At 40.3% G+C, this 26,482-nt stretch overlaps 1 protein-coding gene across 12 annotated transcripts in view; it reads right to left on the bottom strand.

Moving 5' to 3' along the window:
• Positions 1 to 26,482, bottom strand: part of LOC308189258 (sodium channel protein type 5 subunit alpha-like) — a 208,839-nt gene that overhangs the window by 122,024 nt on the left and 60,333 nt on the right. For all 12 annotated transcript variants that reach the window (XM_080579061.1, XM_080579056.1, XM_080579062.1 and 9 more), the window contains 2 exons: positions 23,472 to 23,702; positions 7,809 to 7,872 (listed from right to left, as the gene is read on the bottom strand). In XM_080579061.1, the coding sequence (XP_080435187.1) occupies positions 7,809 to 7,872; positions 23,472 to 23,702 (295 nt within the window). The remainder of the gene's footprint in view (positions 1 to 7,808; positions 7,873 to 23,471; positions 23,703 to 26,482) is intronic.

The raw sequence follows: 26,482 nt of genomic DNA, 5'->3' as shown, positions 1-26,482 counted from the left end.
CTGTTTTGGTCACATTTTAAGCCTAAGAATGCAGAAAACAAGCTGGAATGTTTACAGCTGATGTTTTTGATATGTGGCTAATTCCAGAGGATTGCCTGGTGGGCATGATGGGGTTTCAAAGCCTCATAGTAAGAGCTGGAAGGAGAAATGGTGCCTGTGGCCTCCTAGGCTTGGTGATGCGCATAGCAAAGAACTCCTCAACCTGCCTTTTCATGTTGAAGTCCTCAAGCCACAAAGCAAAGGCCTGGATCTCCTTTAGATCACACACGCTAGTGCTTTCCTCTGCACTTCCCACGTTTTCTCACTTCTCTTGGCTTTGAGGGAAGAAACCAGCGGCCAAACAAGGAGTGCCTACCAAGCAATGATTGTGGGGGAACAAATAAAGATCCTTAACCTAACATTTGCTCCAGCCTGAAAAGATGAAACTAACCATCTGAAACAGGGCAATATGTTTTATAGTATTTACAAAATGAACATTGTACGGGTGATTGGGCACGTAGGAGAAGGGGGCTGAAAGTCAGCAGCATCCCAGCCAAGGCCAGGAGTTGCTAACAGTATGGGCTTGGTCTGCCTAAAAGTCACAGGCTGCTCTCCTTCTCTTACTCTTTTTTTTTTTTTCCTTTTTTTTTGTGATATTAAGGACTAACCATGGTTAGAGGGTCTGACTTATAATTCCCCATTATTCACCATCTAAGAACCAACACCTGACTCGCAGAGGCACGCTTCATTTTGGATAAGTCTGACTGCAAGGAAGGAATGCCAGAAGTCTGAAAGGAAGTGCGAGCAGATCCAAACAAACACACGGAAAAAAAATAAATAAATAAATGAAAGGAGCTCAGAATAAAGAGCAACATCAGCCAGGTGCTGAAACTAGAGAAGCAAAGGGAAGGAGGCACAAGTCAGCAGGCTTGCTCACAGGCTCAGAGCACCCACTGGCCTCCGCATGCCACATACTTGTACCCACGGACTGTTTCAGCCTCTCCACTGGCTACTTGTTCAGACAGATGGAAAACCACTGGTTTCAGGCTATGTCAGACCCTTCATGCAGGCACGCAAGCAAGAGGAAGAACTCCCTCTGTTCCAAGATGACTTTTTTATACTTCATGTTCCAACAAGGAAGGCAAACTATCATTTATTCTCAATCAATCCAGTGGCCAGACACTGGATCTTCTGCCTAACCCATCAATCAAAATGTAAAGCAATTTATCATCATAAACACAGTGACAGATTACAGTTTAATGAAGACAGGAGCCCACAGTCAGTCTGCTTCTCTCATGTGGTTGATGAGCTTATTACAACTTTGACTAAGAGATAGTATTACCCATCCTTAAGAACTGAGTGGATTTAGATTTAATCCCACTGCTGTTCTTTAACCACAGACATGACCTTCCAAATACACAACTGATCCCCAGAAGTGGAGACTTCCACTGCTGACCTGAAGGCTGTACAGTACATAAAGTTATCCCCGATGGCCTCTGCAGCATCCTTCAAGTGATATACCTGTCTTGTGGTGTTTCTTATACTCAAGTGAGAGGCTTTCTCACCAGGAGCAAGCCATCCTCATTCTGATGTCACTGTAACCAACGCGGAGTAAATGAAAAAGTCTACGTGATTTACATCAGAATCTAGTTAAATTCATGCAAGGCATGCTGTACAGCCTGAAGGTTTGTAATAAGGTCATTGATATTGCTTACTAAACTGGGGTGTAATTAGGTTATCAGCTTTGGCAGCCTAAACAACAGACTTCATTCTTTACAAAACATCATCACTTCTGGAAGGAGTCACATTTGGGAACTGTATCCCCTTCCTCACTCCACCAGTTTTTCCAGCCTTTCCCACCTGTCAGCCAGCTACACCCCATCAGACTGAACGTGGTGAGCATTATGAGGACACCAGTCCCATAGACACACTCCAAAGCTCGCCAGGAGCCCATTTGCTGTGATGGGTCCATTCACATAACAAGTTAAACACAGGCTGCCAGACTGCACCTGCCTGGCAAAGCTGATTATCCAGAGATCACCTTGACTAGCTGTTCCTTGTGACATTCCCTTTTTTTGTCACTCCCCAGGAGAATATACACGAAGTGAAGACACCTGAGCACTATCTTCACCCCGACTTTTTCATGCTGGTGCCTCTGAAATACAAACCCTTCAGGAGAAGGGGGCTCTTCTTACTGTATTTGTCCAGCAGCCAACAAAACAATGCCTGAATCTGGGGCCTTCAGATCTTAAGACAGCAAGTAATTATAACAATAGCAATAATAACAACACAGGCTTACTTAAATTCATGCAACTTAGTGCTGCAGCGGACCTAATTGCCAGCAGCAGAATAAAAGAACCAAGTGGGTACATTATTCTCTGCTGCACTTCCTCAATTTTCAGCGCAGCTGGGGTTGTGTTACTGGCCACGTTTGCTTCTAATTGGGGGACTGAGAGCTGTGGGAGACCACACTGTTGGAGATATTATTCTGGTGGACATATATATGTGGTTCTAGGCTCTCTGCCTGCCAAGGGCTGAGCAAAAGCTGCAGCACTGGGCTGTGCAAGACAAGATAGAGCTGGTGGAAGCACGGGAAGCATCTGATTGTCACAGTGCTCCTTGATATGGTGCATGTTTCTTCTCCACCCTAAAGGGGTGTGATAAGCCCTTGCAAGGGACTTTAAATTACCCCATGGAGGATGCATAAAGGCAAAGGAATGTTATTACAGCTCAGAGATCAAAGTGCTACATCACTGTACATGCTGTAATGAGTATGCTGACAGCATGTTGGCTTGGAGAACCTACCGTAGAAGCGTGGCTTTCAGTATTCATGGTGGCTGTGAAAACAGGTATCTGATGCAATTTTATGTGTTGGCATTAATTACCTTAGTAAAATGCCATAACACAACAGGAAACAGTTTTATTCTGATGATACTTTAGAAACTGTTAGGACTTGCAAAAAACTTTGAGGAGCATTACACTACATGGTCCTTCCTGCATCTCTTATATGCAATCAGCTCAGTGACAGACGAATTTACCAAACCACGTAGAATCTTGACCCACTCTGTACATTATTTTAATGTAACCTGTTAAGAAAAATCAAGGTCATAGTGAGGATAAAGGTAGGTAAAGTTTCTATAGCAACAGTTACTAGGATGCAGTTGCCAAAGGTGCTTTCTTGTTACATCCTGAAGTAGCTTTACTGGCTGCTTTTCCTTCCTGTTCACTAGCCTTTTTGGTAATATCAGTACAGACACGATGCAAATGTACTTTCATTGTCTGTATGATCTCGTAGACTGTTCCTACCCACAAGCCGAGTATATAGGACATATCATGTGAAAGGACAAAAAAATAAAAATAAAAAATAGAACAAACAGTCTGGCCTTGAGACCCAGAGGGGACACAATTGACTTAAAACATACGCGTTTGTCTGAAAAAACATCTCCCTATAGTAGCTGCAAGTGAAAAAGTGAAAAGAACAAAGATAAGTTTCTCTTTTTCTGCTTGTTTACTTTGTACATTGATAGCATCTTGTCCATTTCTCTTTTCCCTAATGGACAAATTTCTTTGCTGCTTCTATTGCTCTTCCAAACCTTCAGGCAGAGAAGGAAGACAAAACAGCAGTCTAAGATAGAAAAATGTCCCTGTGAAATTACAACAGCATAAAAGCGGAACTGCTTTGGAGCTGAAATGTATCCTCCTTTTTCATGGACTGATAATCCCAAGCTGCGGCAGCCCCCATAAATCTTTGCCCTGTGGGAAACACAGGGCTCCACAGTATTGGGCATCTCATTAAAATGAATGGTTAATAACCATTGAGAAGGAACACGCTGTAATTGCATGGATGGCACGAGGCAGGATGGTGCAGCATGACATATAATGCTTCCCACAGCTCATTCACTGGGAGATTTGGTCTGGTGATCACAGCACAACGATGCCTGGTAGAGGTTCTGCTGATGTGCTCAGGCAGGATGCCACACTGGAGCTGAACATGGAATCAGGACTTCCCAAAACAACCCTTTTGCCCTGTGTTGACCATGTGCCATCACCTGGGGCCAGGCACAAAGTGTACCACGTACTGTGGGTCCCTCAGCACACTCTAAAACTTGAGTCCACCAATGGGTTTTGCCATCGGTACTATCACTGTACCCATCCATGCATATGTGCACATTTGACCTCAGGGGCCACTCTTACAATGTGAGATAGATGCCTCCAAAAGGCCCATGATGCGTGTGCTGGCAGTGTATGTTGCTGCGTAACACCCCATAGGCAGCTCAGTCACCTACTCTTCTGCAGCCCTTGCAAACCATAGTCCACTTGATGCTAAGGCTGGATTTCATGAAGACTGGAGCAGCTTTCACATTCTGATCCTAGCCAAGATCTTCCAGCTATTTCATCCTTGTACCGGATCTTTACTGGATCTTCCTCAGGGCTTAAAATAAGGTGTTCAAAATTGGATGAGATGCTAGTCTGGGAATTAAATTGAAAGGCAGATTTATAGAAGAACTTGTAATCCCTTTGAAAATAAAAGTAGTTGAGCTTTCTCCATTTATTTTAACCAAATCAAATAAAAGAAGCTGAAATTGCAAGGAGAACCAACTTGGATAAATCCCAGTGCAGCCACATCTAAAAGTACGAAATTAACCCCGAAACACATCTTAAAAAATAAATAATTCTGCAAATACACTACACTTTTTTTTTTCATTAAAAGAACCTTACTGCTATAGCACCACTTCCAGTGTCTGACCAATCTGTGACACATCTCAGAGCAGAGGATTTTTCCATTAATGTCGTGCTCTGAATGTGCTTGTTGTGAAACACCGAGCACGCGTCACAAACGTTCACTCTGAGCCAAAGAACATCTTTGATCACAATCATTTGATTTTCTCTCTACTCCAAACATTACTTTTTGTTTCCATTGGACTCTTTATTCCTCTTAAATACAAATAAAAGTCTAGCAGCACATCATGGGGAAAAAATGCAGTTGGATAAACAATACAAACATGACACAATTTCTATTTGATTAAGTGAATAAAAATAAAATTTCAGACATCCTGGGTAAAGTTTCTGAGGCATCACATGGGAAACCCGACAGACAGGTTAGTCCTTGTCCAACCAAGAAATATGCCTTCTCCCCAACATTCCTACCACATCTATGCAATGTGATTTTTAACATAACTCCTCAAGGTTGCTTGAACATACCTTAAAACATAAACCAATATTTTTTCTTCCATCTGCCAGGTATTGTACTGGAGACATGTTTGCTGCTTCTGAGTGACATCCATTTATTCAAATCCCTTCTGAACCAGAATCAATATTAGCTAGATCCATTACCTCCTGCTTTATTGGCAGTTTGGGTGCTTGTTCAGAAAACAGTCCCTCCTAGTAATGTAATAAAGCCCCCACCTTAGAGATAATTAGGTTGTCTGTGATAGAGCATCCACTGATGATCATTTCCCTGCTGATTTTGGCCTGCTGCTCCAGCTCAGGTTGCAGTCTCCATCACTAAACTCTCTTACATCAGACCATCTGAGTCTCATCACCTAATAATTGCCATAGTAGATTTATTTAGGTTTTTTTTTTTTACTCTTCTATAATAACAGCAACCAGCCAAACCTCAGAGTGTCATTAACATGCTTTTAAAATGCACTAAAATGGTTTTGTCAATTACCTTGAGATTTAATATCCCAGCCACAGCACAGATATCCCTCACCGTAACAACAAATCCCTCCAGGAGCGCACACATGGCACCACCCTTCCCTGCATTTCCTCTGGGTCCTCAGCATACCCCGGAGGCTAATAAATTCAAGCTATGTCAGAGTAAGGGCAGAAACAAGCTCCAAAAATGCTATGAACATTCAGACACAGTATTGCCAACTGTTTTCCCCTATTCTCCCTCTTGCCAGGTTCCCGACTTAGGCCCTTGTCATTAATTTCATTGCTGATAGAGAGGAGGACCATGATCTGAGGCATCCACTCACTTTTCACTCACTTCCCCTGATTCTGTGGTGCAGACTATCCCAAAATGTCTCGCTTATTCAGATCTGCAATTTTACTGTTGAATCTACTCACTCTTGGCTTTGACCATTGAAGGATTAAGGAAAAGGAGTCCTGCTCTGTTGGGTACGTCGGCCTGCGAATGATGGTCTTTGTCCTAACAGGTGGGAATACAAAACTTTGCAGGTCCCTTGAGGCCTTAGGATCGTGCCTAATTATCTCCATGTCTTTAAATAATGGGAGTGAATGACTGACAGGAACTCTGTGCGAGGTATAGGAGAGACACAATATTGCTATCGTGCAGAACATTTCCTGCTCAATATTATTGTCTGTTGCTTACAAAAGGCTGAAGTACACCAGTGTAGATAGATTGCCAAATCCTGGGATCCCCAGGAAATATCCCAATAGTCTTGGAGTCCAGCCTGAGCCTGAATAAATGCAATGTATTACAATCAACAAAGCACTTAATTAATGAATGCTGACATTGTACCTTCCTTGGAACAAACAAAGAGGAAAGCATGGCCCTGTGCCCAAAGAGTTTACAGTCTAAATTAGACTGGCAATACAGATCAGACATACAAAACATGCAGAGGGAAGGCTGACACTTCAGCTTTCCCTTTGTTTTTTGTAAATGCAGACATAATATAGTGGCAGCAGAAAATAAAGAATCTCTCTCCAGGACTCCATGGCTTTTCTCACCTTCCTGTCCACAAGCAAGTTTAGATTATATCTTCCTTTCATCTTCTTGCTGTCCCCCCGTACATGCATGCGTCTTTTCACAATAAGCTCTTCCTAATTTAACACCCCCTCCTTTTTTTTTTCCTTTTTTTTTTTTTTTTTTAAGTCTTCCACAATTAGTTCTACCAGCTCAGAATATCCTCCTCCAAAAGTACATCACCTCAGCTCCTCTCCTCACTTGACCTAGGTCATCCACCTCCTTGGTTCAAATACTCCCTCATATTTAGATCAAAAGCTAATCCATCCCACCACACTAAGGTCTCTATTCTTCTTTGTCATACAACTTCAAACACCCTACAGTCTCTGCATGGTTTTTAATGTCCCCTGCCCACACAGGATCCATCTCTCTCCATCCCAGATCAACTCTTCCGTTTCCATTAAGATCACAAGAACCTATCAAATAAAATCACACACCCAGACAATGCACTTACACCCTGAGGACTGGATGCAGAAGGAATCATTAGCGTCTACAGGTGGTAGGGCTATGAACGAAGTCCTTTATGCAGACTAGTAAATTAGTATAACACAGGAATTATTTGTGATTTCCTTGCTGTCTACATTGTAAGAACATGAAGTATTTGCAGTCTCTAAGCATATCACGTACAAATGTACATCACAACTTAAAACTGAGTACCCTCCCACCTCCAAAGCATGTTATTTTGGCAACTACCATTTGTGGGTTTGTTTATCTCCCTTTGCCAAAAGCCAAGAATTTGTCATCAGTCTAGATCTCTCTAGCTTTTCTATTTCCATTCATCTTTCATTTCCCTTAAAATATTCTCCACTCAGTCGAAGTGTTACTTAGCTTTCACTATTTTTTACAGAGAAAGTTAAACATATTGAAAAAGAACTGTAATAAGGCCCCTAACGATTTTAGACCTAAATAAGTGACACACACACAAACATCTCTTCCCTGCAGGTCAGAAAATAGTATTACCATGCACAATATTGTCAATATCCTCTCTCCTACTACTACTGACACAAGGAATTTGAAATATCTACTTTGTGCTGGTGAAAAGTGAAGGAACTGAAAGAACTGAAGGAAATGTAAAAACAAAAACACAAACAGAAGGGAAGCCATTTAAATTACTTACCCAGCATCAGTGCTATTGCCACACAGTAATACATCTTCTGTACCATTTTTTATGAAGTAGTTAACTGCAACAGAATTAGAGAAACAGCTTTTTAACAAGTACATTCTGGGAGTGATAACGTTCACAAATATTATTCACCAACTAACACATTCAACTGGCACAGTAATTGAGAAAAGAATGGCATATTTTGCTTTGTTTTGATAATTTTAACTTTTATGAATTGTAAAAACAAAGATATTTTTTCAAAGCTCTTTAAGCATTTGGTGCTTATATTCCAAACCTGACCAGTGCAATAGGGTGGCAATAGGGCTGTGAGCAAAGTTCGAAGGAAACATCATCTAGCCACGCGGCTGCTCTAAGTACGAACGATGTTACTGGATTCAGTATAGCAATGCCTAATGAAACTAATCCATAAGTTTGCCCATTTGGACTCTGCGTTGATGAGATATATATTAATTAAAGTTTGTGATAACAAATCCTGACTTGTAGGTTAAAATGCAACTTTGATATGAGTCAAAATGTAATAACACTGACACAGCAGCCCATTCCGCCAGTCTGGTGAATTTTGTTCAGGAGAGAAAATACACACTATAAAGCAAAAGAAATTGAAAAATGCGCATCGTTAAAGATCAGACAAACAAGGAAGTATTCATAAAGACAAATATTTATCAATGCAGTCATCTGTAATGCCAATGGAGAGAGACAGACACTTCTCAAGGGAGACTCAGGAGCATGCTAAATTTAAGTGCTCTGCATCATTCCCTTGTTGACTATCAATGAGACTTAAGGAAATTAGCATCCCCAGGCTAATGAGAGCCTTTCTGTACACACTCCCTCTCCTATCCCCAGTCAACAAATAGTCTAAAATTCAGAGAAACAGAACAGGAGGCCAACATCTCAAAAGGATAAGCAAAATCAGTTTTCGAGAGAGAGCCTGAAAAGAAGAGATGTTCTAAGGAGAATCTCTAAAACCTGACTGGCAGCATAGAAGAAAGGATAAAAGCATTGGTCATGCATCATAAATGCAAAACAGAGGCCAGCAGCTGACTGACGGAGGGTGGGTATACTGGTGTGTTTTGTTGCAGCAGCGAGGATGGATTCCCTGTTGGCACAAGACATGATGGTGGCAGCCTTACACAACATCTGTTTGCGAGCAAAGGGGCCTCTGCAGATGATGCTCTGAAGAGGTTCTTCATTATAGGTTAACCTAACCCCCTGTTGTGAAATGCTTTAAAAATCAAGAGTGACAGCTTATCGAGTCAGGCTATGCAAAGAATGCTCAATGGCTCAAGCCACTGAACAGATGTGCTGTGGCTTTCTCAGTAAGCTGCGAGCAGGGGAAAAGCCCTGCCCTGCTGCATGCCAAGAGGGAATTACTGTCCATGAGCTTTGTGGTTATGAGGGCACGTGATGGTGTTCACAAGTTATCAGAGCATATATCCTGCTCAGACTATATGCTTTTTGGCTTTGTCGTACATTTGGGCTTTCGACAGAAACATCTTGACTGACGGCAACACCACAGTGATCAACATGGTTAAGGAGCTGTGAAAAAATCACCAGAAAAGCAGGAAGGATGCGGGTTCATACATCTCTTTTCACCCTCCACTTCTGCTGGTGAAACACCTACTGTTCTCAGGATAGATGGTATCTTATTTGTTACATATACAGTTAGTGACACAACCCTCTGTGATATGGAGGAAACACAGCACATCCATGAAATAAGAGACAGACAAACAACTACAGAGGTTCTGCACCTTACTGGTAAGTGGTATTGCTACGCAGGATACCTTGAACTTTGCAAACATGCACAGCTCCCTAGGAATTGCAGCCTTTCATACCGCAAATGCTAGGACCAGGAGGACCACAGATCTGTCACTATACATTGACCAGTTTCTTCAAGGTATGACTGAAGCCCTGAAGACCAAAGCAACACCTCCTGCTCAGCTGAACCAGAAGATGAGAACAGAGTCAGAGCACAGAAATAAGGAGCAAAGAGAGAGCGTGTGCAAACAAGATGTTTAAAACCTCAGGAAGACACAAAATTCTGTTGTGACTTAAACATTTACATTTCTAAAACAAGCAATACAGTCGGTGCCAAAGAGCGATATGAAATGCATGCTGAGGAATCAGTGTGTAGACGCAGCTAGGAGTGGTATCTTCACCACGGGATCTGCAACTGTGCAATGGAGCATCACCACTACTGTGCCAAACTTCCTGAAGAAGAGCTGAATTACTGATTCCCTACTGATAAATGAAGGGGGGATTAGAGTATTATGCCCGAGGAGACAAATTGCTGTATTATCAAACAGGCACACAACAATCAATTTGTCATTCAAAGCAAGTTGGTTTGGATTTCGATCAAACATGCCATGCAATCAGAGGTCTTTAAGAAGCAAGCAGTCATCTCTCTTGCTCTTAAGAACAAACCACCCTGGTATCGTATTAGCCTGCGGCCGCAGCTTTCTATCACTTAACTCTAACATGACCAAAAAAAACAAAAAAAAACCCTTTTTCATTTGCAGTAGATGTTTATCTCTGAAAGGCAGACTGCTTGAACTGATAAACACCTTACAAAAACATGACTTTTTCATTGTCTTGGAAGATTCAAACTAACCTTTGTTTTGTTTTGTCAGCTTTATCATGGAAAAGTTTCTACCTATCAATGGGGAACACCATAGGAAAATAAAGCTGACAACCTCCATACTATATACATACATATTCAGTTTAAAGTCAAATCAAGCCAAAACAATAACATTTTCACACTTGCTTGTGTGTAAATAAAGTATATCCAACATGCCATTTTCTCCAAAGGATCTTTCTCTTTTTTTTTTTCCCCTTCCAGCTTTACTAAAATATTGATGTTAGAGTTATAGTGTGCATTATGTTTTTTAGGAAGTTTCCTACAGGAATTTCCAGAACTACTTGGTTATTTTAAAATAATAAAATAAATTATCAGAATAACACTCGCTTAGTATCTGTTTCTTCTTGGCCGCACATTATTTACTCCATTGGTGCCAGATAAACATCTATTTTTAAATAATACAGAACATTTCCTGTCAGCACTTAGCAGTCAAAAATTCAATAGAAACATGTTTTCCAACAACCAGATGCTATTTTCTCCAAAACATATGCACATTTGTATCAACTCTGAGCCTTATAAAAACATACTAAGACCCCGTAATTCCCATTGCTCCTAACATAGCATTACTTGTGCTACGCTGCTTCTGCTGCCAATAAATAGGTGCACTATGAACCCCTGTGTTGGTGTTGTCTTCCTTGGCTTGCATTTTAGAGGTGCTGAGTTCAACAAATCAAACCTGTAAAAGTGAGTGCTCACAAGCAGCTTATTACCTTCTTATAGAGTTTTGTCTGCCTGCAAGGGAAAATGTGATACTGGCAACTGCTTCAGCCAAGGTGGCTCAAGCACCATGAATTGCTGTGTACTGGGGTGATGAAGCTCGTGCTGCCACAACCTCACTGCAACTGGTACTAAAGACAGTTAGAGAGAGTAGAGGTTTACCTCCATCTACTATGGATAGCATCTCTTGGCATAGGCTTTATCAAACATCAACACAAATGTTGTACCAAAGAGTTCCTCTAGTCTATTCCCCTAACTGTTCTGAGGAAAGGGTTGATAACAAATATTACACAGCTGCTATATGTTACATTATTATTTGGTAGGCTACTGATGGTTGTCTTTAGATCTGACACTGAGCCCATTGAACAGAGCATCGTGACTATGGAGTGGGGTAATGTCCGCCCTTCTCCACCACCAGCAAAGGTGATGACCCTAGTTTTAGAGTTACAGCTGCATGCAGACAGTGAGCAAATACACAAAATCCTCTAGATTTTTGCAGTGCCTTCCTTCTAAAATAAATTCCTCTAACTTCTCATATTTTCTGCTGTTTTATTCTACGCTTTCTCCAATTTACCAATCTTTCAGGTTTCCACATTGCTCTCTTCCACACCAGGCAGTTCTAACAGAGCAAATATTCACAATGGCTCCACCTGTCAGGCAAACAAAAGAAAAAGAAAAAAAAGCCAAACTTCCCATAAAATTCCTCAACAAGACAATTAATTCTAATTAAAATTATGCTCCATCTTATACCTTCCACACCTATGTCACACCACTTAGCAGAAAGCTGCCGTGTAGAAAGCCCTCTGCAATTCTGTGTAGAAGGATGGGAAAAGTTTCCAGATGGAAAAAAATTAATGAGGTTAGAGTCAGCTTAGAAAACATGCTTCCCAAGCCCACCTTCTGTTCCTTATTTGAAGATCCAGCTAAAATGATATTTTGATTTACCGCAAAGTCATTGGGATTTGAAAAAAATATATATGTTATCACACTTGCGTAAAGAGCAGCATTCAAATATCATTAGTCACTGCCCAGAGTAGAGTCCTCTGGCTGACTTTCTAACAAAAACTTGAGAGAGGTGTCTGTTATCTTGGACTATTTATTGCAGCCACACGGGTACACGCTGGTTGGAGACTTTCTCCTTTCGCTACGGCTGGCATGGAGCACTGACAGCCAACAAATGTCCAGATCCAAATTTAAAATGCAATTCAGAAAGCCCCATCACCTTACAGTTGTGATACGTGACACAGAAACAAAATAGATAACACCCCCTCCTCGCCCTTTCGCCCACCGGCACAAACACACTGTACCTCCTGGCAATACATAATAATTAAAATGAATCCTTGCTGCACTTGCTGTGTGCACACTGTGTCACACACGGTGAAGTCTCTAATAAATGAAATTGAGTTTGAAGATGAAAAACATGCCTCTCACAAAAGCGATGGAACAAGCCGTATTAAGGGTATTATTAGGGAAGAATGCTTGGGAATAAATGGCACTGCCAGACAGTTCTTCCCTGCTAAAAGGGGTTGCAAATAATTATAATAATGAGGTACTCTTCTGTCGCTCACCCCATGACAGGGGATCTGATTTTCTTCCTCTCTCCCCTGGCATTTGCTGCTGTCGGTCCTTCTGTTAGGCTTTGCAAGCTCGCAGATGCTCTCCTCTCCCTTCTTGCTTCCCACCCTTCCCATCCTCTTGTCTTGTGCACCTGCTTCTGGTCCATCTCTCTCCTTTCACTTCACCCCTCATCATCTTTAAGGACATTTTCAAAATTTCAGTTAGAAAAGGAACAGGAGGAGCTAATTGTGAGGATGTTAGAGGGGGCAGAGTCTAAGCAGCCAACTTTTTTTGAGGGTCTTATATACAGCACTGGCTTACATATGAGTTTAGGGTAACTAGAGCCCTGAACAGCCCGGACTCCAGGGGCTTCTCTGGGTATGAATCATCCTGCAGGAGATATGGAGGGGCTGGGACAAGGTTGTAGAAAACCATAAAACAAGGTGCTGGGAGAATAGTGGACCCCTTAAGCTCGAGAGTCACTGGTAAGCTCCTATCATCAGTGCTTCCCCCCAGTGCTTGACACAAGCCAAAAAAGCAATTTCCCAGCCAGGGCTCCACCATCTCTATAAGGTAAAAAATAATTCATCCAATTTTGATAGAGCAGCTTTTACTCTCTTTGAGAAAAAGCCACTAAATATATCAATCAAGCCCTCTGCTAAATGGCTCCTGTGCACTACTAAGAGGCTCTGAAAACCTCAAAGATCCACAGCGCTGCACGGTCCAAGAGAAGGAAAAGCAAACCAGGAGCATTTGGAGCTGCGGGCCAGAAGGGAGCGGAGAATTTACACATTCCACCAAGGCTGTCAAATTGGCTTGGGGACCATGCCAAGCCCACGAGCATTTTGAGCAAGGTGAGACAGGAGACAACAACCAGCAATAAATATGTGTGCTGGCTATAATGATCTTCAGATCACCTCCTTCCGTGCCTCTGTGTCTGGTCAGCCACGCAGACCCAACGCTTGGAGTTGTAGGCTGCACAGTACACAACTAAAAGCATATTTAATGCCACTTGTTTAAACAAGCGCTTCACATGAACAGGCAGCAAAACGCTGAAGTGTGGTTTCTGGAAGTTTTGTAGAGGGTTGTTTTGTTGTGTTTTATATATACATATATATATATATTTCACACAAAGGAATTCAAATCAAAAGCTGCTACAAGGGCTGAATGCATTTGTGATTACAGACAGATGCAAAGAAAAAAAAAAAGAAAATACTCCCGCTTGTACTGTGATAAAGAAAACATGAATTGTCTCAAGAACTGACTAAGAGACAGGAAACAAAGATTAAAGATGAAAAGTCAAGGTGCAGAATCTCTGAAGGCTAATAGAGGGCTGTGTCTGCACTGGTTTACTACATTTGTAAGTACAGTGAAAAGAGAGGGTGAGCAGAGCTGAGGAAATCTACTGACAGCACAGTATTTTCCAGGTAACTCTAGTCCAAGCCAGGACTGAATGAGGAACACTATAGAGGCCTGTCCTGCTAGGAAAATGAGTGAAAAAAGGCAAAGTCAGATATTGTGTTATCAGAATGTGATGTAAAGCAAAGGAGAAAATCTCACCCATTCATAACATTGTCAAGTTTTAAATTCCCTAATTCCCTGTATCAGCTCCGGTAAGAGATACGGATTATTTATTTATTTATTTATTAGGAACCCTTAGCCAACATTTTTATCTAATTTGAAGCTGGGATCAAAGAAAAATGTGGTAGTGAGATGCAGGAGGAAAGGGATGCAGTGCCATACAAGAAAAAATATGCCAATTTATTAACCAGTGTCTTCTGTCATCCAGAAGTCAGAGCACAGCATTGCTTTCAGTAGGGCAACTGCTGAACTGCAGGGTATTGAGAAGTGGGTAAAAGTAACAAGAATGACTGGGAAAACTTCAATAAGATGAGCTATTGAAAAAAATTGAGGTCTTTTATCTTAGAAAGGGGGGTGACAATCAGAGTCAAATATAGCACGCGTTTTGTAAAATAAGAACAGGGATCTTTGTGTACTCCTGGACACAGAATGTGATAATAATGTTTTGGTTTTTTTGCCCTAAGAAAATGGGGGAAGAATCAAAAGCAAAGATAAAGGATTTTTTTTTTTTCACCGCACTTGTCATTTCAACTGCTAAAGTTACTGCCACAAGCTGTCCCTGTAGCCAAAACACTCAAAGACAGATTAGTTGCTTACATAGATAAGGATATCCGGAATTATAATAGTTATTACAAAATTAGAAAAATGTCTATACTCTGGACTGTACTAATTTCTTCTGGAACATGTGGGGCTGCTCTGTGCCACAGACAGGTGCTGCACCAGGTAAACCAAGGTCAGATTGAGCCTGGCAATTCCCTTATTCCATCTCTACCTCACTTGGCTGAATTCAGTGTTGATGGAAAGTACAGGAGAAAATATTTCCTGATGCTTAAAACCAGTGTGATAAGGGAAGGCAGTACTGCAAGCCATTCTCTGGTGGTGAGTTCATGCTGCACCTGGGCTGACTGCTCAGAGTTAAAAGCAGGAGCTACCTCTTGCCCTTGCAAGGCTCATTATTGCTGAACCTGCAGCAAGCAGAAGTCCACGGAGAGGCTCCGAAGGGCAGGGCACAGACGAGGTCCTTTTGAACAGCGCTCTGTGAGTCAAGTGTATATCGCTTCGGTAGTTTATGAACAGTTTGAAGGTGCAGGAAAACTCTCAAAATATTTAGGTTTAATCTTCTGTGGCAGATCTTTCCCCTAGCAGATCTCTCTGTGAGCCGTAATAATGCAGCGATGAGAGCAAAAGAAACGTATTTGGGGGGCAAATCCTCATGTTTAAAATTTGTTCTGAGACCAAGAACTTGCTCTTTCGCCACAAGGTCAAAAAATAATGCTACTGAATTTTCAGGAAGAGGCTGTATTGGGTACAACAGTACCAGCTCCTATGTTTCTCTGATCCTTGTACTTCTTCCACTGGGCTTTTCTTTTTCTATGTAGCTTAAAATGTTAAAGTGCACAGGTACAATACCCATGTTCATAACACATCACTGCATTAATGTTTGAGCATTTAAGCTATTTATCAAAAGATCCGCAGCACCTGAACAAAGCCGCAATATTTACAGTTAACGGCAGAGTAACGCAAGTAGCTTCCACGCTGACAAGCACAGCCTGAAAGCCCGGAGAGGTTCTTTGTCTTAATCATTGGTTCACACACAATCATACATAATAAAACACCTCTTTCCAGTCTCAACCTGATTTATTGCTTCCCTCTTTTCTCCCACCTCCATAATTACTCATCCAACACTCACTGTCTTCTATTACCACCTCAGACAACACCTCAAACATTTCAGCTCTCCCCAAACTTGCTACATCTATTATCTGGCTTGGACATCATTATTTTCTATACTCGTCACACAGTTTCAGAGTATCTTTTCATACAGCTCCATTTCAGTCGTTCTGAGAGCAAAAATCAAGCAACTCATCAGGCAGAGCTAATAACTAGGCACAGAAGTTGGATAAAACATGTATGTAGACACACATCTATATACACATCTTTTTTTTTTTATTATTATTCACATGTATACGCCTAAATATCCATGCCCATTTATTTAATAGTGTATTTAATAGCGCACTTATGAGTGCGCCTCGTTCAGATTACTTACTGGATGCAATTGGGAGATGCAAAGACAAAAGACTTAATATATTTATGTATCTTTCTAAATACAGAACCCAAAGCAACCGTGACTTTTCCGGGTATAACTGGAGGTGATGGATATTGTATTAAACTTTATCTGGATTATTATTATTACTATTATTAAAGATTTCTTTTTTCCTCAAACTTTCATTAACTACACAGTTTGACTTCAGAAGGAGAGAAAAAACACTGCCATGAAATGAATGTGAGAAAGTAGTCTGGAAGAAAAAAGCACCATCCCTAAAAAGTTGATTTTTAAGCTATAAAAATGGCAGTTGACTCCTCCCACCAGAAGTTTAATAAATCTTTATCAAACCTTTTTATTATTATTATTTCAACATCCTGGGCAGAATTACCTAAATGAAATGTGTTGTTTTTACATATTTATTTATTATTTTATTTTACAAGATACTGATTTTGAGGGAAAACATAGCACATTTTGAAAACAAGATCCTTTCAAAGCCTCTTTGGCTTTGAAAAAAAGTGGGGTACTTAGTTTAAAGAAAAAGAACACACTGGATTTTGAGACAAGCACTTCAAGAGTGATTTAATAACATTTTTGCTACATTTTAAGGTTTTCTTTCTTAAGTGTTTTTTCTTGTATTCAGTACTCAAACAGCCCTGCTCTACAAAAGAACACTCTATTTAAACTCAGGTTTCAAGTTACTACTCACTGATTAGTCAATAATCCATTTTACTAATGGCATACATAAATTACATTAAAGTTCCTACACTCATCAGCAATGTGAATCAACTACATTCAGTCCATTGGTACATCTTTTACTCTGCCTAAGCCAGTGACACATCAGACTTCATATAACTTTCAATGCAGTCATGGATTCATAAAGCTTCTCTTCATAAAATACATCTTTAATTTTAATACCACAACCTAAGGCTTTTGAGCATGCTAATAGCAACTACTTTCCTAGAAATCTTTACAAGCATTGGAATTAACATGGTAGGTTTTCAGTCACCTGCTATTTCTAAACCGTTACCTCTCCTAAAGATAACTGACAGCACAATAATTTTAGTATTGATACATTGATCACATATTTTTCATATCGCCGTGGATGTAAACTATCGCTATTTTGTACTTTTTTATCTATTTAATTTTTATACATGACCACTGCTGCATCTACAACTTCAGATTCTCATGTTTATTATTATTAATGTCTACAAATAATCCTATCTGGGCTTATTGATTGCAGTCCCTTACCAAATCTTGAAATGCAAGTATGAAAAATAAAATTACATACTAATAGCCAGTGTTCTCCTAGATAATCTAGCTGTCTCCATTTTAATTTTGAGCAGAATTTATCTTTGACATTTGACATCAAGATTTTTTAGCCTAATTCTATCTGTGCTCAACTGTCCCTCATCCCATACTGCTCTCATACAAAAAAAAAATAGTCCTGTGGAGGAGGCTGGGAGTCCTGATGAATTACTTCAGCCTTATTCTTCCTTTTTCTTTCTAGCTTTGGAAGAGTAAGCATCACTTATTGGAGGCAAAATCAGACTGGAATAACTTCTCTGATAAGAAAGGTCAGAAGAAGCCTTCTTCTTAGAGGTTGTTGCATAAATTGTGAAGACCTAGAGTCATTTCAATTTGAAAGAATGGGAGAATCCTCCTGTTTATCATGAAATAGACATGCGCATTGAAAGGCAGATTTTGAACCTGCATTTTCACTGTGAGGAAAGGAGAGACTAATCAGTTATCTCACCCTACTATGACCACTGTGCCCAGTAGCTAAGCTGAGAAACCAGCTGTAGCTGCAGTAATTTAGGTGAAGTTTCCCTCATAGAATTAAGCTTATAATGACAATGATCAAGAAAGTTCCCTTCTTGATAGTCAGACCCGAAATAGTCAGTTGTATCCTAGATCTTAGTAATTGGTGAACGTTGAACCTTAGAATTGGTGAAAGAAAACTCTCTGTGAATTTTCCCAGATAATCCCAATGCATAAGGGCTCTGTCTCTTGCTTTCCTAAGTTGCCTGGCTTCTCCTTCAGTTGCAGTAGCCACTGAAATGATGGAATTAACAAGCAGTGTTGGATGGAAAGGCAGGAAATCCTTAATCCTTATGGGATTTAGTTTACAAGATCCTTTCATGGCAGATGCACAATAACAGGAAAGAGCCCAGCAGCTCTCAGTGATGTTAGCAACCTTGCACATGAAAGAACAGCAGGGCTCAGCCATCCCTGGGTTGCAGCCAAGGATGGAGAATAGAAGCAGTGTAGGATCAACAAGCTCATCCAAGAAAGGTTAAGTAACAGGAAAAGGGCCAAAAGGGGAGGTGGAGGGGACTGACTTGTTATGGATCTATCAAGCACAAAAACAGACCAATTTATTTATTTATTTTTTGGTTCAAATTTAGGGGGGAAAAAAAAAAAAAAACATTTTTCTTCTGCCACCACAGTTCCTGCCACAACCAATAGTGGTGCTGGTTTGCTGCCTTTACTGGTGGTGGAGGCAGAAACAGGGGTAGCAGAGGTGTAGAGCAGCATCTGCACCGTCAGCCAAGATGGTCATGGTGACCACAACAACGTAGCAGGAAAGAACACAGTCTTGACTGTATAGCTCAGGGCTGGAGTCCCTTTATCAGGAGGACAAAGTGGATACATCCACAAGGATCAAACAAAAATTAGGCATTACCATGTAAATGTGGTTAAGCCAATGATGATCCAAACAAAGTTATTTTTATAAATTAACTTATTTCCCCATTTATTGGAAAAAAAAAAAAAAAAGTGTTGCAAAGACAGACGAGAGAATATTCCCTGCCTGGGGGTTGAGAGCAGCTAAGGGTAGAGGATACAATTCAGTCCACATACAAAATCAGTTTGGAATAAAAAGGGCAGAGCTAAATCTATCCCAGGCCTTCTACAAAACCAAAATATCTTCTGCACCAAGTGCCTATGCCTATTAACTAACCACAGTTAAGCTAAAATGGTCTCGGAAAGACTGAAAACTGAGTTCTTATATTTCTTTTCTAAAGATAAAGTCTAAATGACTAACTATTTTAGCTATTTCCTCTGCAACACCAGACAATTGCTAACTGTATCGCCCTTTCAAGGGGATCCACTCACTTTGTTTTTCCATTCATGCAAAAAAGGTTCATAAGGCACAAGAAGAGGCTGATGCTATTTCAGTGGTTTCCCATTGTCCTCTGAAACATTAAAACCTCTCTCAAAGAACCCAGAGCAAACTTTTGCTCTCCAAGAGAAGAGCTCTCATACCATCCCTTTTGATTCTTCATTTTGGTGTCCTGATGAACGAATTAACAATCCACTTTTCCATTTATGAGTGTTTTTAATTGCTGCATTTGTTTACATACTTCTTTTTTAAAAAAAAGTATTATCATGAATCTCTTCAGGCTTCTGCTTTCCGTGTTTTTAGATTACTATTCCTGATTCAAACTAAGTGACTCAGCTGCATTGGTTTTAAAGTCTCCAATGAGCCTTTGTAATTGTTTTTGCTCCCTTTGAATGAACTTTACTATCTCAACATGTTGGCCAATTTTCTTCTCTAATTCTTCCCCAAAATAAACACTGACACTACTCTGTTTCTTAATGTATTCTTCTTTTTATTTAATTTGGTCTGCCTACACTCTAATTTAACCATATGTATTGCTTAATTCCATAAAGTACTTGAAATTCGGACTGTTATTAAATTGTGGTCAGTACTACTCTGTTAAACAGTCACTTCATTTCACCATAATACTTACGTAAAATGGAATATAAAGCAATATCCCTTCTAGTTACAAAATGAGCCAGTCCTTCAATTTTGGAATTGCTTTGGCATAATTATCAACATTAAATGAAAATCCTACTTAATATTGTTCTTCTTAGTCTTATTGCTGAGCCACCTTCTCCAGCTTCTCGAGGAATTTTTATTCTGAGGTTAGTACGTTCTTCCTATAAATCTACTTTTCTTCCAGTTCTTCACTGGCCCTTGGCACTGACTCAGCATTTCAGCTATTTAAATATGTCTTGTCCATCCATCTTAACTGACAGTTGTTTGCCATAGTTCACTGTCTTTATTTTCCTATATTATGAAAACATTAAAACATTCATTTATATTATTATTGCTTACTATTAATACTGCATGGTCAAACTTTATTTCACTTTAATCCTTTATCTCACCAAGTCAATTAACCTTGTAATAGGTCAATCTACTTCAGTGATCATAAGTATAGTTTCCTGACCATATTACCCATTGCTGGATTTACCAAATGGATTTACATGAGTGTCTCTCCCCTTCCCCATATCAGACCCACACAAATAAACTTGCCCATGGCATGCTGCAGCAGCTGTGCAATTCCTTCCATTTAAAGCAATGCTGCAGCTGGCCTTGACAGTAACTATATTTTTTATAGAGCCTACCAGTGGTGCATTTACCCTACTTCCACTCCCAAAGAACCATAGTATCTTCACAGTTCCAATGTCATCCCTTCACCTTTATTACAGGGTTTTAAAATTCCAGCCATCAACTCTTTTGTCTCTTGAGACCTTTACGAGAGAGGGAGAGAATCACCTCACACAGATGCCAGTTACCTGTGGGTGTAGGACCCATGAGGTGCCTTAATACACCAGAGTCGCAGAGAATCATCGAATGGTTTGGGTTGGGAGGAACCTTAAAGCCCATCTAATCCCAACCCCCTGCCATGGGCAGGGACCCCTCCCACCAGCCCAGGCTGCCCCCAGCCCCATCCAGCCTGGCCTTGGGCACTGCCAGGGATGGGGCAGCCACAGCTCCTCTGGGCAGCCTGGGACAGGCCTCACTGCCCTCTGAGTGAAGAATTTCTTCCTTATATCTATTCTAAATCTCCCCTTTTTTAGTTTAAAGCCATTTCCCCTTGTCCTATCCTTATACCCCCTGACACAGAGTCCCTCCCCAGCTCTCCTGCAGCCCCCTTTAGGCCCTGGCAGGCCGCTGTGAGGTCTCCCCGGAGCCTTCTCCTCTCCAGGCTGAACAACCCCAGCTCCCTCAGACTGTCTCTGTAGAAGGGGTGCTCTGGACCCAGCCCAGATGCAGGACCTTGCACTTGGCCTTGTTGTACCTCATGATGTTCGCACAGGCCCACCTCTCAGGCCTGTCCAGGTCCCTCTGGCCAGCACCCCTTCCCTCCAGCGTGACAACCGCACCACACAGCTTGGCGTCATCAGCAAACTGGCTGAGAGTGCACTCAATTTCACTATACATGTCACCAACAAAGATGTTAAATAGTGCTGGTCCCAGTACTGACCCCTGAGGAACATCACTTTTTACTGATCTCTACCTGGACATTATGCTGTTGACTGCAACTCTTTCAGTGTAACCATCCAGCCAGTTCCTTATGTACCGAGGGCTCCATCCATCAAATAAACGTCTCTCCAATTTAGAGACAAGGATATCATGGGGAACAGCGTCAAATGCTTTGCACAAGTCTAGATGGATCATGTTAGTCACTCTTCCCCTCTCCACCAATGCTGTAACCCCATTGTAGAAGGCCACCAGATTTGTCAGGCATGATCTACCCTTAATGAAGCCATGTTGGCTGCCACCGACCACCTCCGTATCTTTCTCATGCCACAAGCTGGAAGCGTGGAGAGCATGGGTGGGAAAACATGTCAGCAGACTCATTACCAGCCAGCATAGGTCCAGTGTGGTTTAGTAGCTCTGGCACACAGCTCTTTCTCCTTTCAGCTGCTGGAAGGGACATTGAGGGGACACAACCTGACAACCAAGGTCAGCCCTGAAGATGGCCCTCATTTAGCCAGAGCATTGCATATGCCCTTCCTTAATGCTTTATTAAGCACATTATGCATTAACAATACCAATAGCTTTTTATTCTTTGAATTAAAGCTTACTAACACCACTCCTTCCAAGGCTGCTTAGAATGCAGGGAAAGGAACTGAGCAGAAAGGCCAGAAGTCACCCATGTGGAATGACAGGACTGCCCTTGGCTCAGTCCCTGAACCACATAACATAGTTGAAGAGCCATACAATTCTGAGAAGCAAGGCTGGGTTGGAGACAACCTTGTGCCAGTTCAACAGAGCCCTGGATCAAGCCAGACAACTGCCCTGAACCTGACTTAGGGGTGAGAAATGATGACTGTAGAGCCCGTACGGCCAGAGCAGAGGGACCCCATGACTCCGTGTTACTTCCTGCCAACCACATTTCTAGTTAGGAAATTGACTATGTGTTTCAGTCTTCTCAAAATAAATAAAATACCAAAGGTCACTGCTCACAAGCTCCTTGCAAGGCATATTTGTCTGTTTGCTTCCTTCTCTCAGAAGCATCACCGAATTTTCTCAGATGTGAGCTAATGTCCACTGCAGTCACTGGGGACTCGCTGGTGTCTCAGAGGGTCTTGGTGCAGGCCCAGCTAATAGCTGGGCTCCTTGTTTACATTCTGAAGTTTATTTACATGAAACACCTTTTTTTAAAATGTTAATAAATGAGTTCAGTGAACCTATTTCATTGTAATTCAAAGTCTAGCAGACTGTAGAGTATTAAAAATTGCTTTGGCCTAGAAAACAAGCCTTTTGATAATAAACATCAGAGCACCAGATACTGCAGGATGGTCCAAACCATATAATGAGTTCAGGCCCTAATAGCATGAGATTTCCGTAAAATAATGCTCCTGGGATTTTTCAGTGTAATAAATACTGAATTGCTCTGCTTTGCTTTTTGATTTTTAAGACTTTTAGTTCAAATTTTCAAGTTTTGCCAGAAAATGTTAGTGCTATAAATTGTCTTAAAGGAACAGCATGTAAAATAGACCCCCCCACACACAGCTGAAATTTCCACTTGATCACCTGATTCCAGAAAGGAAGCTTTAAGAAAAAAGTCATGAGACACCCTAAAACTGTGAAAATCACCAGTGATGTGACCAAGCATTTAGTCTGCATCAGGAAAGCACTAAAAAACTTTCAGCATGAATTGTGAATATACAACAGAAAATTCTACCTAGATCTTTCCAAACCACGTCAACTTTGTGAAGAGGCAGTAGACACATGACACTTCATTTGCAGTATGAATTCACATATCATTTTTGATCAATATGATAATAAATAAATAAAACGGATAACAGAGTAAAGAAAAGTATTTACCTGGATCATTAAGAAATTCCTCTGAGCTGTTCCACGTCCTACCATCCAAGTACAATGTGCCATTGGTGAAGTTAAACATGGTGTAGTCCCTGACACACTTGTGTCGCAAGTTGCCCATAAAGAGCTGGAGGCCTATGAGGGCAAAGACACTCAAGCAGAAAACGGTCAGGATCATCACATCAGCAAGTTTCTTAACAGACTGGATAAGTGCACCTACAATGGTCTTCAGTCCTAGGGAGATAAAAGCCAAGAGTTTATAGGTTGAGAGGCTGAAACACATGTGCAGATAGCTACGTTTTATGATGAAAATCTGCATGGAAGGGAAAATTGGAAGGGTTTCTACTACATGTTTGTAATTTGACGGCAGAAACAGGAGACAAGTGATCACTATGAACATTTAGTTTGGCCTACTTTTATCTGGACAAAACTCTTGGTGTTAATGTTACAAAAACACTCATTCAAAAATAGAAGGAAATAACTGGATGAAGGAACAGTGAGAAACAAAAACAAAAACTAGTCATGGATAAAAGAAAATACAGAAAGTCTTTTACATTTTCATGGAGCTGCAGTAAAGGCTGTAAAGCCTAAATCCCATTGACTTTTGAGAATGTGAATTGATCTTAAATCACTCAGGTGATTGATAACTTTATCCCTCACATAAACAGATGAAGAGCTATGAAAATGTTATATATTGCCTGATTATTTTACATTTTTAGCGCCAAATTCTGCTCACTGTCCTCATGTGAATAATTCCTCTGCCTTCAATTCATATGCTTAAAACAAGCAGAATTTGGGATTAGAAGTAAACCAAATAATATGGGCAATCACATAAACCCAATGGAAACTATTTGAGTAAAACAACCCAAGGCTCCAACAATACCTGGGTAAAGTTAATCATTTTATAATATATTGCCAATGTAGATAAATCATCTTATTATAAACACCAAAGGCCTGGGTAACGCAAACTGGCTCTTGTGTTATTTCACCCCATAACACTAGATTCAGATTATTATTCTGTAAGTATATAGATATAAATAATTATACTGTTTTCCCAAAAGATACCGCTTGCTTTTGAAGTGTTCTTGAAGGGTTTAGCAATATTTGAGCTAGTTGAACATTACATGAATATGACATAACCCACTCTTTTTTAAATAGACTGTTCTTCTAAATCTTGTATCTTTTAGTTGGACATTAATATCAACTGCACAATGGTAGCAATTTTGTTGTTTCTTCACTGCTTATATGTAATATTCAATAAGTATTAATCAGTGTTTCTGATAATCAGTGTCACCAGTATGGCAACAGTAAGAGAAATTGAGTTAAATGGAAAAATAGAAAATGCAAAAAGGAAACAGGAGGAATTCTCCTGGGAAATACTCAGAAGCATGCTGATTTGCTCACTGAATATGAACATACACATTAAATCTCAGCTCCCTGGAATTCCACCCCAAGAGTTTGGCAGCAATGAAGGTTGAGTTAGTGCTTTATAATTTAAAATAATGTAAAAAATGTACTTGAGGATGCGTAGGATGGCAAAATAGGCTTTTGGTCTTGCTTAAAATTCTGTAGATAAAGTAAGGGGGAAATCATAGCTCCTTAAAGGAGGATGAGCTGCTAGAATAGCACCAAGGTCCTAGCAGATTAAAACTTTCAGTGCTGTATAGCAGTATTGCCATTAGGTTAACCTGTGAATTATATTAATTATGATAAAATGGCCTTCCAACCAAATGATACTGAACCCTCAGGTGGAGTAGCCCTCTTTCTTCACTAAATATTCTGTTTGCCTCTTCAAAGCTATTTTTTTGGCACAGTAAAAAGGAAGAGGCCATAAATTTTCCTCTTATACACAAGAATAAGCCAAAAAATATTGTAGTACAAACATAACGTAAAAGCTAGATAGTCCTGGGATCTGCGTTCCTCATCAGAAACAGATTTTGAAAATGAGGTGACTTCTATTCAGGTATCTAGATAAAGCTTAGCTTTGAACTTTTTCAGTTTGCTAATAGATTTGATTACCAATTTTGATGCCTAAATGAAAAGCATAGCTTTTCTGATAATCTAGTCTTGGGTAAACTTTATACCTGAAGTGAAATTGGTTTTAGTTGTAGCCCTATTCTGAAGGACTTCCTCAGGTCCTGTAAAGCCTGGTCTTAAAAAAGTAATGGGGTAGGGAAAGAGGAATGTGATTTATAAATACAATAGTTTTTTTTTTTTTTATACTTCATTTAATATTCTGATTTTTTCTCAGTCATACTTATCATAGGCTGCCTTTTGAATGCACAGATGTTTCTTCCCTGAAGCCAGGGAAACTTGGGAAATCCAAATGCAAACCGAATTTTAAAGAAGGGAAAACAGCCAAACCACAAATTATTTTACTTCAGTACCCCCTGTGAAATCACTGCAGCACATTCATTTGTTTGTTTGACACAAATACAAGCTTGGAGACTGCATTTGTATTGCTTACATACACTAATTAATCTTACTCACATGAGCAAGGACAATGGGATTCCTAATGTAAACAGGGATAACATTAGGAAGCATGACCTACAAAATCCTAGTCACCAGAAAAGACTACCTGTTTTCAAATTCAGGCCCCAGTACTGTTAATTCCAAGGTCATTTCATGAAACGTGTTTTTCTCAGTTTATCTACTGGGGTTTTAAATAGAAGAGTAACTCTATGCTGTTAGATTTATAAGTTCATTCCTTGCAAGTATCAAATAATTTCTTTATGAGAGGGCTTTCTGCTTTACCTTCTTTTTTTCTTTTTTTTTTTTTTTGATAGAATATAGACTTCTGAACAGTCTAAGAAAATAACGCTTTATTAATACAATTACTGTAATTAAAGACCACTTAAAAATAACTTGTACTCTGCCTTCTGGAACTTTGTTGCAGCTGTCCAGGAAAATCATTTCAGGAGTTGTATACTTACAATCTAACTATGTTATTTTCTTACCCTTTAAAAAGAAAATTTGCCCAGAAAGTTAAGTAGCATCCATCGAGTGGCTTGGCA

This window comes from Anser brachyrhynchus (assembly GCF_964034855.1).
Source record: "Anser brachyrhynchus genome assembly, chromosome: 2".
NCBI classification, from domain to species: Eukaryota; Metazoa; Chordata; class Aves; order Anseriformes; family Anatidae; genus Anser; species Anser brachyrhynchus.
This window is presented reverse-complemented; position numbering and strand designations above follow the sequence as displayed.